The sequence below is a fragment of the Pteronotus mesoamericanus genome, unplaced genomic scaffold, assembly GCF_021234165.1.
Source record: "Pteronotus mesoamericanus isolate MK-2021 breed Mesoamerican mustached bat unplaced genomic scaffold, CSHL_Meso_final contig_68, whole genome shotgun sequence".
In the NCBI taxonomy this organism is placed as follows: domain Eukaryota; kingdom Metazoa; phylum Chordata; class Mammalia; order Chiroptera; family Mormoopidae; genus Pteronotus; species Pteronotus mesoamericanus.
In genome coordinates this window covers 15529439-15543043 of record NW_026555234.1, presented here as the reverse complement: position 1 = coordinate 15543043, position 13605 = coordinate 15529439, and the positions used below count along the sequence as shown (strand labels likewise).

Below are 13605 nucleotides of genomic sequence, written 5' to 3'. Positions count from 1 at the left end.
ATGGATGGCCTTAAATCTCGGCTAAGTTTAGAGGTGGTCCCTTTAGACAAATTGTATAGTCAGGCTTTTAACAGATATGGTTACAGAAACAAACAAGCACACAAAAGGTTCAATTTAGAAGCGATGGAACAGAGCCCCCAAGGTGAGGGGAGCCTATCCCAGCACCAGGTGATGTGGGCTTGTCCTAGGGCCAAGGTCGGAGGAACCAGGCAGACAGCCTGACTCAGGAGGTGCCGGAGAAACTGTTTGTTTATGGGAACAGCCAACGGTACCATACACAATAGCTTTTAGTGCTAGGTGTTCACCACTTAATAACAAGGAGAAGTTGGGAAAGGGTTCCAGGTGAATTAGTTCAGTTGTCAGGGGGTGGCAGGATATTGAAATAGTGATATCTTGCAGGCAGCTAGGGATAAAGAGAAGAAAACACTAAAATAGAAATTAGAGAGCTATTAGAATATAAATTATACTGCAATTTTAAGAGCTGTAGATTATTTTTAGAGAAGAATTATGAAGGTAAAATAATTAGAAAAAGCAAATTCATGTGATAAACTCATAAAAGGGAAAATAAAAGTCAACCAATAAGACAAAAACAGCAAGAGAGAGAAAACAGTCTTGGTATGATAATGTGTTAAAAAATACTTCTTTTATGTTACTAAAATTTTACCTCTTATGTATGATTTCGGTGGTGAAGCACTGTTGTACGCAAAGTGACCCAACACTGATGTATCCCGGGAAAAACAAAGTAAAACCTGGGTATAACATTGGAAAAAAACAAACAATTAAGCACTGTTTAATGCATGGCTATTTCCTGCTTGGGAGGCAGTGAGGGAGCCTCTTTCAAGTTCGGGGCAGGGCCTCGCAGTAGGAAGAGTGCCCTCTATTGGTGCGCTTTAAAGCGTACCCGAGAACGTCAGATGCCACGGCCAACGTTCACCTGAGGATTTCTTACTGTTAGCTACTTAAACCTTGAACAACAGCAAAAAAAGGGAAAAAATGCAAGTTGCTAACTTCCAAGTTGATTGTTTTATTGTGTTTTGTAGCCGAAAGGAGAAAAACCTGGAAAAAATTTAACAGATGAGAAATGTATGCGGGGCCCCTAGAGAACGGCGGTGGCCTAGGGCAGTTGGGGAAGTTCAGCCACCGGAGCTAGGCTCATTCCCGGGATGCAGCCGCAGGCGCGGGGCGTGTCAGCTGGAAGGGAAGGCAACTCCAGATCCGTAGAGGGGACGGCAGCCGCAGCAGAACAAGTGGCAGCCCAATATCTGCTAGAAGCTGGTCGTCCTACCAGCAGGCAGAGTGTGGCAAGTCTACCTGAATCAAGGATGTCCATTAGGAGAGCCTGGAATTTTAGGGAGGGGGCCAATCCCTGAGAAGGCACTTAGTGACAGGAAACCTGGGTCTTGGTATTGGACCTGGGATTCAAAGATGTTACTAAGAAAAGAAGTTGGGAATGACCGGAAAAGGCAGAAGCCCGGTTAACAGAACAGGGACACAAAGTCAGGGCTGGGCTGGCAGCAAGAATGAAAGAACAGGGGAACTGTGGGTCCAAGACACAAGAAAGACAGGTGTGAGGACTGCACATCAGTCAGGCCTAAGGGTGACATGTGTACCAACCATTGCCCCTGATTTATTTTTATTTTAAAATACTATACAAGCAATATATATTTACGATGAAAAATTAGAAATACTGTTCCTCAAAATAGGAAAAACACTAATAATCCCACCAGTGTTAATATTTTGATGTATATCATTTCAGACTCTTATAAGCACATAAATTTTTCAAACAAAATAGGATTATGCATACTGTTCTATAATCCATTTTCTCTCAATATTATAAAATAAATATTTCCTACCCACATTTTTTAATGTGCAGAATATTCCATTATACGGGTGAACAATAGTTTATTAAACCTATCTTTTTGTTGATCATTTCATTATTTTCACTTTTCCCAAACTAGAAACAATGTTGCAGTGTACTTCCTTATATCTATATATTTATGTACACCTTTACTTAAATCCCTAAAACTGGACTAGATGCCAAGTGATGGGCATTTTAAATCTAAAACTTTCTGATACACATTGCTGAATTGCTCCCCAGAAAGGGTTTCTTTTATTTAAATATAGCCAGCAGGAAGATAGCACACAGTCTCTGTTATTCTCATTGAAACAAGTTATCATCTCACAGGTAAAAAAAATGGTATCTTGCTCTAATTACTAATGAGGTTGAACACTCTTCCATTTGCATTTCTTTTATTTTTCAGTTAATCATCTTAGTCTATTTTAAAAATCAATGTTTTAAAACTATTGATTTGTTTAAATTATGTGTATTTTAATGATTCTCATCTTTGGTCTAATTATGTTACAAATGGCTTTGCTCAAATAATTTGTTAGTTATTTTTGACAGAGATATTTTTAATGTTTATGTGCTCAAATCCACCAACTTTCATGTTTAAAAAGTCCCTCCCCACATATATCATACTCTCTATATATTCACCTCAATTATGAAAGTCATTGGTGGTGGTCATCAAATACGTCTGGTTATTCCCCTTTGGGAACATAGGTTAGCTTATGTTTTGGAGAATGGCATGCAAGTCTCCATCTGCATCTATGTCCCTGGTTACTCATCTTGCAACACGGAAAAAGTGGGGGAAAGTTGTCAATTTCTAAATACAATGTAAAGGTAGATCCAGCAGAATTTACCCACAGATTGGATGGTGTGTATGAGAGAAAGATAGGAGTCAAAGACGACGCCAAGCAGAAGGGTGCTTAATCTGAGTAAAGGGGAAATGAAGTTACTGTCAACGTAGGGAAAGCCGAGTGGACCAATTCTGAGAGATCGCGGGATCAGTTTTCAACATTCTCAGTTTGAGACATCTGCAAAATATCTAAATGGGAATGCTGAATGGGTGGTTGGAGACACTAGCAATCTGGAGTACAGGTGAGAGGTCTGGACTGAAGACACAAATTTGGGAGTTCTCAACATGCAGATGGACAAGAGCTCCAAGACAGGTGAGTTGGGTGAAATCGCCGAGTGTCACTCAAGGAAAGGCAGGCCAGACCCGAGACCTGGGACACTCTGACATTGAGATATTGGAGATAAGGAGCAGGTGAGGAGACTGAGGAGTAACCAAGAGAAGAAGGGGCTTCAGGGCCCTTCCTGAGCACGGGTCCCTTTGAGTGCTGGGGGTTCCTGGGAGATGTGGTGTGTTCTGGGTAAGACGGGGAAGTCAGGTTGTAGTAAGAAAGTGTTTCTATGTGTGCACTCCTAGTAAACTGCCTAAAAAGAATTAAAAAAAAAAAAAAAAAAAAAGAACCTGGATCTCTAGGGTTCTAACAAGTTATGATTCTTTCCCTTATTCTCAACAATTAGATATCAGTTCTTATCTAATTTTGTATTTGTAACACTATATTCTCTTTCTTAAAGAAAGCCCCCCAAGTTGAATATGCTTTAGGTTCCCAAAATGTTGATTTTGCCTTTGGTGAAGAAGGCACACAACTGGGTCTGATGCTATTTATTGAGAGATCAATGAAGAGGAGGGTTGAACATTGGGCATTGGATTTAGATACTGGTAATCTTGACGGCAGTTTCAGCTCAAATGGTAGGACTCCATATACAATGTTCAGTACCGTATAATTATCATTTTTTAACAACGTACTTTAGAGATCTTTTCATACTGCTCTATACTGCTGCTTCATATAGAGCTGGTTCATTTTAAGAGCTATATCATATTTCACTGTGGGTATATACCATAATTTATTTAACGGGTTAGTCCCCTAGGAGTGAATATTTAAATGATTTTCAACTTTATGCTATTTCTGACAATGTCAAAATAGTGAGCCTTTTACTGTGTCATTTCACACACATATGGATATCTCTGTAGGATAAATATGTGGAAATAAAACTGCCCAGTCAGAGGGGATGTGCACTGAACATTGGATGACTCTTTGGCTCGTCAGCTTTTGTTATCTTCTACCCAGTGTTTCTTTATGGTTATAGTGGGAAGGGGGCTATTAGGTGAGCTCAGTCTCTTATGTTGCCTGGCTCTTTATTTTCTGTTTTATATTCTAAATGACTATGGTTCATATTTTAAAAAGTGCTTTTAATATTTAATTTGTAAACAGGCATTCAATTATCTTATTTGTTCTAATGGTTTTCAGTTAATCCCTGATTTTTTTTTATATATCTATACTTGACTATAATTTTGTATGCTTTCTGATATCTGTAACTCTAATTTATTTTTCCTACCGTATTAGCGAGAAATTCCAAAATGACTTATGTTCTTTCCTTGTTTTAGTGGGGATATCTATAGTATTCCAACATTAAGTAACATTAACTTACATTAAGATAGCAAATATTGTTGTTATATAAATATTACTTATATGTCAAGAAAATATATTTCCAGCCTAGTTAGTAAAAAAAAAAATGTTGGGTTGCAAAACAATGTGAATATACTCAGCAGTACTGAGCTGGATACTTACAAATGGTTAAGAGAGTAAATTTTAGAGTGTTTGTTTTTAACCACTTTAACCACTTAACCAGTTTTTAAAAATAGATGCTATTAAATACAGTGTCAAATATGTTTTGGGCATCTATTGACATAATCACATCATTTTTAAATCACAATATAATTGACCAATTAGTTTCAGTTGTACAACAAAAAGATTTGATACTTGCAAATATTGTGCGATGATCATAATCATATCACTATTATTTTTAGACCTATAAATGTGAATATTTGCCAATTTAATGAAATCATTATATTCTAAATCTATAACATGTTATCAAACCAGTAAATAATATTAATCTCATCTCTTGGCAAACCTCTCTGTACCACCATGGTAGGTAGAATAATGTGCCCCCGCCCTCCTCACCAAGATGTCTACATCTTAATCCCTGGAACCTGTGGCCATTGTACCTTACATGACAAAAGGAATTTTGCAGGTGTGACTAAACTGAAGATAATTAGTTTGGGAGATTATCTTGGACTATCTTGCCAGGCCCAATGTAATCACAAGGATCCTGATCAATAAGAGAGAGGCAACAGGGTCAGAGTCAGGGAGAGATTTGAAGATGCTATCTGTTGGCTTGGAAGAGGGAGGAAGGGGCCACAAGCCAAGGACGCAGGTATGCTGTGGAAGGTGAAAAGGCAAGAGATGGAATTCTCTCAGAGCCTCCAGAAGGAACACGGCCTGAAAACCCCTTGGCTTAGCCTAGCGAAACTCACTTCAGACTTCTCATCTTCAGGTATACAACAGAGTATGTTTGTTTTGGTTTAAACCACTAAATCTGTTACAGCAGCAGTAATAAGCTAATACAATTAATAATACAATTATTATTTGTACTCAACTTACAGTACTAAGTAAGCTGAGTATATGGGTGTAGCTACTTAATATTGTAGCTACATTAAGTAATAATCTAATACAGCTAATAAAGTAATACAACTAAAACAATACTAATGTAGCTACTAATAAACTAATACAATTAAAATAATGCAAAAGGAGAATTTACTTACCAGTATCTTTCTAGCATTGCCTAGGGAGAACACAATTCCTACAAAAATGTTTGTATCTCCGTTAGCAGGCTGGTGGGAACATGGCAATGTTAGGAGAAGCTTTGTGCTTAAATATATCCCCCTCAAGTGCCTGTGGGCCCTAGGAGACAAGCTATCTGAGACGGCTCTAACAAGAATACTGGTGTCTGTAAGGTGATAATGCCAGGGGAGTATGGCAGACATTACACACAAGCAACAAGCTGCCAGCTCTTAGGAAGGTGACAATTTCAATCAAATGAACTAGAAAATTTAACTTTGATTACTTACTAATTAAGTAAAAATGAAACTTTATGAGGATGAGGTTATACATGGTAATGATTTATTTAGAAGGGCTAGGGGAAACTGGATATGCAGGCCTGAACTAGGCAGGGTTCCTTAGCAGACTCTTACCTACACTGTCTGCAGAGAGCAACCAAAGACGCGCCCGGGCCCAGGGCTCTCTTCAGTCTCCTGCATATACATTTATGGTGAATCTTTCTGAGAAATAAGTTCCTTATAGAATAAAAAGCTCGTAAGAAAGTATGAATACCAAATGCCTAGTCACTTTAACTTACAACTATGATACAAGTTTTTCATTTGCAGTGCTCTTAGATTTTTATCCAAGTTGATTTGCAGAATTTCAAATGACAAATTTTCAAGAGTAACCTTTTGAAACACTGCCGTAAGCCAGATTCTCACAAATAAAGGGTAACGCGGCTTACGGGGCTTGCAGATTGAACGGCCTGGCCTGGGCTTGGGGGCTGCGTGAGCTTGGGCTCTGAGCCTTGGCTGCTTCATCTGTAAAATGGGATGGGCTGTTGTAAGAAATAGTTATAAAGTATGTGAAGTGTCTAGAGCAGACCTGGGCACCTAATAAGCACTCCATAAATAAATGATAAAGATAGTGCTGATAATCTCACTTGCACTGATTGGAGATCTGGTAGAAGAATAAAAAAGAAAGGCTTTATTTTTCCCTGCTCCAGTTCCATGCTTAGGCTTGGGCACTGGTATCTTTTTCTTATGACATTCTTTTTTAATGATTTTATTTATTTATTTTTAGAGAGAGAGGGGAAGGGAGGGAGAAAGAAAGGGAGACAAATAACGATGTGCCAGAGAAACATCAACGGGATGCCTCTCGCATGCCTTCAACCAGGGACCGGGCCTGCAACCCAGGCATGTGCCCTGACTGGGAACTGAACTGGAAACCCCTCAGTTTGCGGGATGACGCCCAACCCGCTGAGCTACACCAATCAGGGCTCTTATGATATTCTTATCAAGAAAAATACATATGTAAAATTTTTCTCCTTTCTGTCCTCCTAACTTCCAACGTATACATCCTTCTTGTTTCTAATCTTAATCCCTAATATCACCATTCTTGGACCTACCCAAAGCCTAAAAAATCAGTCATTCTTGATTCTTCCATTTCCCTCAACCTGTATATTTATCCAGTCACCAAAACCCCCTTGATTCTATCTTTGAGAGTTCCTTCCTTCCATCTTTCCTTCCTACAAGTATTCATTGAACACTAAGTATGTGGCAGCCACTGTCCTAGGCACTAAAAATACAGCCGTAAACAACAATAACAGCAACAACAAAAGCCCAAGTCCCTACCTTCACAGTGGTTGTTTTTATGAAGGAATACAGGAAAAAAAATATATTGTACTCCATCTGGTGTTATGTGCTATGGAGAAAGATAACAGAAACAAGAAGGATAATGCATGCATGCACCACATGTATATATTGGGGGAGGCTTGCTATATTAATTAGGGGCCCGGAAGTGGCCAGGAAATGAGTTCAGGGTAATGAGATTTTTGGCACGAGGACAGCTCCCTGGGAGCAGACAGGTAAGCCTGGAGTTGAAGGGAGAGGCCCAGGAAGAGATAGAAAAGTGAGAACTGTCAGTGTATAAATGGTATTTAGAGCCGCAAGAACAGATGAGATCACTAAGGGCAAGAACATAAAAAATAACAAAGGTCCAGAGACTTACCCTTGGAGCACTCCAATGCAGGAGAGAGAGATGAGGAGAAACCAGTGAAGTTGAATGTGCATGAGGAAGAAACCAGAAACCATGATGTCCTGGAAAACGAGCGAAGAAATCAAGGAGAATCAAGCAGAAGCCATGATTAACGGAATGGCCAAATAAATAAAATAAGATGAGAATTGGGAACGGACCATTGGATTCTGCAATATGAAGTCACTCATGACCTTGGGCAGAGCAGTTGAGCGAAAAAAGAAAAAGTCTGCTTAAGGAGTGTTCAAGAGAGAATAGGAGGATGGGAATTGGAAACAATATCTATGATTTTTAAAAAAGGAGTTTTGCTGAATAAGGCAACAAAGGAATGGGACAATGGCTGGAAAGGATATAAGATGAAGAAAAATATTTGTTTCATTTTATTTTGCTTTGATGAGAGGAGTTTCAGCATATTTGTATAGTGAGAGGAGTAATCCAAGAGATGAAGAAATTGACAATAGAAAATCTACAACTGCACTGCCTTCGAGTCCCCAGGGGGGATGAGGGCCAAGTGCAAGGATTGGCTTTATCATAAATGAAAGCAAGGGCAGTTCATCCAATAAAAGAGGGAAAGCTGAGTATATGGGTGCAGATGCAGGTGGGTGGAGGACATGTGGTGGGGGGAGTATGTGTGGGCCCTCTGTTGAGAGCTTTTTTATTTTTTTTTTCCAGAAACAGGACTCAAAGTCATCAGCTGAGAGAGAAGAGACAAAGGTTTGAAGAAGGGGGAGGTGTTAAAAGTCATCTAGGGGAATGAATGAAAAATTGGACAGGAACTGAAGTAGAACTGCTGGGCAGAACTAAGAACTCTTGAGGTTAGTGGTCATGAATTTAAAGTAAAACTAGTTATTATGGTTGCATGTTTTTCTCCAGCCACTTGCAAACGCATGCTGCAGCCCCGGAATTGGTGCAGGCTCGTCCCTGAGCAGGGTTAAGGTTTAGTCAAGTAGTCATTACTAGAAAGTGGGAGGGGGCAAGAAAGGCGAATATGTATTTAACTGGAAGTGATGTAATGAAAGACCACGTTACTGACACGTCCTTCACATTTGTTCTCTTATTTACCCACACAGGCCTTGCCCTCTGTCACATGCTCACTGACGCTACCCTGAACTGCTTAGCCAGTCACGGCCACACTGCGCTAATCTCTCCTCACCAGTCACGGCATGCATGTGGTTCATGTATGTTTTTGTTTTTCCCATTCTCCTCCTAATTCCTTGCCTTTGAGAACCAGACATTTCTCATAACATTTCTATTCTGAAGCCCCCACTAAACTGCATTACTCCCAGAATTTATTTCCCCTTTAACTCTGTTTGTGTGGAACATTACAAATTTCAGAGCTATCAGAACAATTATCAAATTATAACTATGCATTTGCCTCTCCCCTCATTTTCCACTAAAATGTGAGCTTAATAAACATCTCTTATGCAGCACCTACTACAGTGCCTTTATCAGAACAGACACTAATTTGACTAAATGGATACATGAATAAAAGATATGTGATTGTATCTGGGTCTTTCTTAAGCTCCATTCAGTAGCACTAAATGTCTGTAACTCTGGCATGCTCTAATGTGTCAGTATCACTGCCAAGCATACGCCACATAAGCCAAGTATACGACAGAGGATGTATTACACACCAGAAAGAGTGAACCGCATGCCTTCCTTTTACTGTATAGGAATTCTTCCCCATGAATATTTTATGTGCTTTGGATAAGAAGTTAACTTGCAGTTTGTCATGATGACATTAAGTGCTGGAACCCGAAAATGATATTCACTCTATCCAATTTTCTTCTGTGGAATGAGGGGAGTCTCCTGTTTGACCACATTTAAAAACTCTCACACCATTTAAGACTTTCAACACACCTAAGTATTTTTAAGAATTTCATGCAAAATGAAAACAAACTAAATTTTGGAATGATAAAAAGTTGACCTATTACTCAAAACGCTATTTCTATAACAGTCTGTGTTGTTGCCTATGAAATTTAGGCAACCCCATGAGTCACTCAGCAGCAGTGCCTTCCTTAAAGAGGCCCTTCCTTAAAGAGGGACCTTCCTTAAAGAGGGACTGCTGAGTTTTTCTCGTCCATACGTGGACACAGCAATGCCTATGCCATTTAATGTTATAGTCTAGTCACGAACTCAGTAAATGGGTTAGACCCAGAACATGGCCCAACACAGTAAATTTACTCCGTTATCACCAACCATTTTCCCATAGAGCAGTTATGTTGCTAGGCCGCTGTGCCAAAGGAGAGCCTGTAATTAGTGATAAAAAAGCTTTATCTTACACATATGTGCATACACATGTACATACATGCATGATATATGAAGTTTTTTCCTCAGAGAAAAATTGGAACTCTATTTCTGATAGTCAAATATTTTTAATGCATATAATTACATTTTTATTATTTAAATTAACTTTAATAATTCAGATAAATCGTTGAAAAGTATGATCATGGAAAGTGTTTTCTTAGTAACTATCCACATGAGGAAAATTTAATTCTGTATAATTCCCAAAGACAGAGCTTAGACATTATAGCTGTTCTTTTATTCATGTCATAGGGATAAAGATCCCCATTAAAGCTTATTTTCTACCATTTTCAAAGTAGTAAAAGTAGCAGAGGCCATGAGATCTATAATTGAAAAATATATATAAAATATAAAATTTAAAATTAACGCAATTTAAACTAAAATATTGATAAAAATGTAAAATAAGGTTAAAGCACACTCTATAGTACTTACTGTCTGTGACATTAATTAATTTAGTACCCAATGCTTTACATTAACACCTTAAAACAATTTCAAAACATTTTTAGTCTTCATGTCTTGCCTCCTTAGCTAGAATGCAAGCCCACAAAATGTGATATCATTTACATAAAATATAAGGATCAATAAATATTTACAGATAATCATTCTACCATTTTTCAGAGAATGACTCCATTGTTTGCAAATAATTGTGTTTGTCAGGCTTAGCCCTTTTAAGTGTTCCAAGTTAATGTGGGACAGGGAAAAATGAATGGGCCCTCAAGGGTTCATTCTGGCACTGTTTGAAGAGACTGTTATTGCTCCCATTTAAAATGACACCCTTTACTGACCCTGTTAACCCAATGACCCAAATCTGTGACCTGGCAAGTCCCTTTTGCCACCACAAAAACCTGTGTAGTTATAACTTAAAACTGACAACCTCCCTCTCTCCAGTCACTAAAAGAGAGAAAAATAGTCAAATTACACTTTCCTCCACTCATACATCAAAGTAGAATAGTCAACACACTATAAATCATGCCATTATTGGCCTTTGATTGACATTATAACTTGGGTATTCAATTAACAGTTTCATGATTCAGGATCAAAATAGTTGGCATAGGAAGGACCAAAAAACTATAACAGCTAGTTAAATCCTTGCCAAGTAGCAGATACTTGGTTAATTTTGTTTTGTTTCTTTTATATTTTTAATATTGTGATCTTCCCTGAGGAACCAATTCATAAAGAGGATCCGTCACTTCTAGAACTGAACTCTAACTGGAGAAAATCCAGAGCCCTACGCAATGGCACTGAAGCTTTAGTCAGCCAATAGTCACTAACAGTAAGCTTTTGGGTAAAAGAAGCTTCCTTGTCCATAGTGAAAAAAGAAAACCCTATCAATAAAAACATATATGATGTTAAGAAACATTTTTATTCAGGATCTACAGAATGCTATCCACTAGAATTAACATTGAGGAAGAAAACACTCAAGGAATTTATATGGGAAAGACAATTATAAAAAAAATGAATAAGCTATATTAAGCACTATAAATAAAAAGTATGAAAAACATTACATTTTAGATGGTTCTGACCTTGTTCTGCGTGTCTGTGTTGAGAAGTAGGGAATAGGTCAGGAAAGGTGTATGTAAGTGACATTTCAACGGAAAGCTAAAGAAAAAATTGGAATTAGGAGGGGAAGACTGAAGGGTAAGTCTTTTACATCAAAGGAGCTGCAGGTCTGATGGCCCTGAAGTAGAAAGGAGCACAGTGAACTTACAGAGCTAACGATGAGGGCAACCAGCACACACAGGGCCAGAGTGCCGGGGCACAGGCCAGCAATGAGGCCAGGGAGGCAGGCCAGACCGTACGTCATCTTGGAGGAACCACGAAGGACTTTGGTCGTTTTGGTTTAATCACACAGGTGACATGAATTGATTGGTATTTTTCAAAGACCACTCTGAGCAATCAAGCAACAAAAAGAAATAAAAGGCAACTAAACAGAAAATAAAGAAATAAAATTGCCTTTATTGGCAGATCATATGATCTTATATATGGAAAATCCTAAAGAATTCACTAAAAACCTGTTAGGACTAATCAATGAATTCAGTGAAGTTGCAGGATTCAAAATCAATATACAAAAAACTGGTATTTTTCTACATAAACAACAAAATATCTGTTAAACAATCCCATTCATAATAGCATCAAAAACAATAAAATACTAAGGAATAACTTTAACCAAGGAGGTGAAAGTCCTGTACACTGAAAACTACAAGACTTTGATGAAAAAAGCTTAAAACACAAACAAATGAAAAGATATCCTGTATTCATGGATCAGAAGAATTAACTTTGTTATAATATTACCCAGATTCAATGCAATCCCCATAAAAATTCCAATGGCATTTTTCAGACATACCAAAAAACCAATCCTAAAATACATATAGAGACATAAAAAAACTCCAAATAGCCATAGTAATCTTGAGAAAAAGGAACAAAGTGGGAGGCATCACACTTCCTGATTTTATACTATACTACAAAGATACAGTAATCAAAACAGTATGGTACTGGCATAAAAAGTAGACACAGAAGGCAAAGGAACAGAATCAAGAGCTCAGAAATAAACTATGCATTCCCCTAATATTTGACAAGGGAGCCAAGAATATTCAATGGAGAAAGAATAGTATATTCAGTAAATGGTGTTGAGAAAACTAGATAACCACATGCAGAAAAAATGAAATTGAACCCCTGTCTTACACCATTAACAAAGATAAACTTGAAATGGATAAAATACTTAAATTTAAGACTTGAAACCATAAAACCCCTAGAAGAAAATGTAAATTTAAAAAGCTCCTTGACATTGATCTTGGGAGAGATTTCCTAGCTATGACATCAAACACATAAGGGACAAAAGCAAAAGTGGGACTACATCACACTAAAATCTTCTATGCAGCAAAATAAACTATCAACAAAGTGAAAAGGCAAGCTACAGAATGGAAGAAAGTATTTGTAAATCATTTATCTGATAAAGGGGTTAATATCCAAAATATACAAAGAACTCATATCACTTGATAGCAAGGAATAAACAATCTGGTTTTAAAATGGGCACAGGAATTGGAAAGGCAGTTTTCCAAAGAAGATATACAAATGGCCAACAGGTACATGAAAAGATATTCGACATCACTAATCATCACATAAATGCAAATCAAAATGACATGTTATCATCTCACACTTGTTAAAATGGCTATCATCAAAACAGCAAGGGGTAAGTGTTGACAAGGATGTGGAGAAGAGGGAACCTAGTGCGCTGTTGGTGGGAATGCAAACAGATGATACAAGCACCATGGAATACAGTATGAAGGATACAAGAAGGAAGGGAGGGAGGGAGGAAAAAAGGAGGGAGGAAAGAAAGAAAGAAAAAACTGAACTACCATGTGATCCAGCAATCCCTCTTCTGGGTGCGTATCCAAAGAAATTGAAATGAGGAACTTGTAGAGATACCTGTTCTTTCATGTTCATTGCAGCATTATTCAATAACCAAGATAGGAAGATATGAAAACATCCCAAGAGTACATCAATGGATGAATGAATAAAGGAGATGTGGTATATAAATACAATGGAATGTTATTCAGCCATGAGAAAAAAAGGAACTTCTGCCATTTGTGACAACTTGAAGTAACCCTGAGGGCATCGTGGTAAGTTAAATACATCAGACAGAGAAAGACAAATGCTGTATGATATCACTTATATATGGAATCTAAAAAAAGCCAAAATCAGAGAAACAGAAAGCAGAGTGATGGTTACCAGGGAATGCAAGGTGGGGAAAAAGAGGAG

The 13605-nt window shown here is 38.0% G+C and overlaps 1 protein-coding gene across 2 annotated transcripts in view; it reads right to left on the bottom strand.

Annotated features, from left to right (window-relative positions):
• The window catches only part of TBC1D19 (TBC1 domain family member 19), a 115933-nt gene that overhangs the window by 37070 nt on the left and 65258 nt on the right, over window positions 1-13605 (bottom strand). For both annotated transcript variants that reach the window (XM_054582020.1, XM_054582021.1), the window contains one exon: window positions 665-749. In XM_054582020.1, coding sequence (XP_054437995.1) covers window positions 665-749 — 85 coding nt within the window. The remainder of the gene's footprint in view (window positions 1-664; window positions 750-13605) is intronic.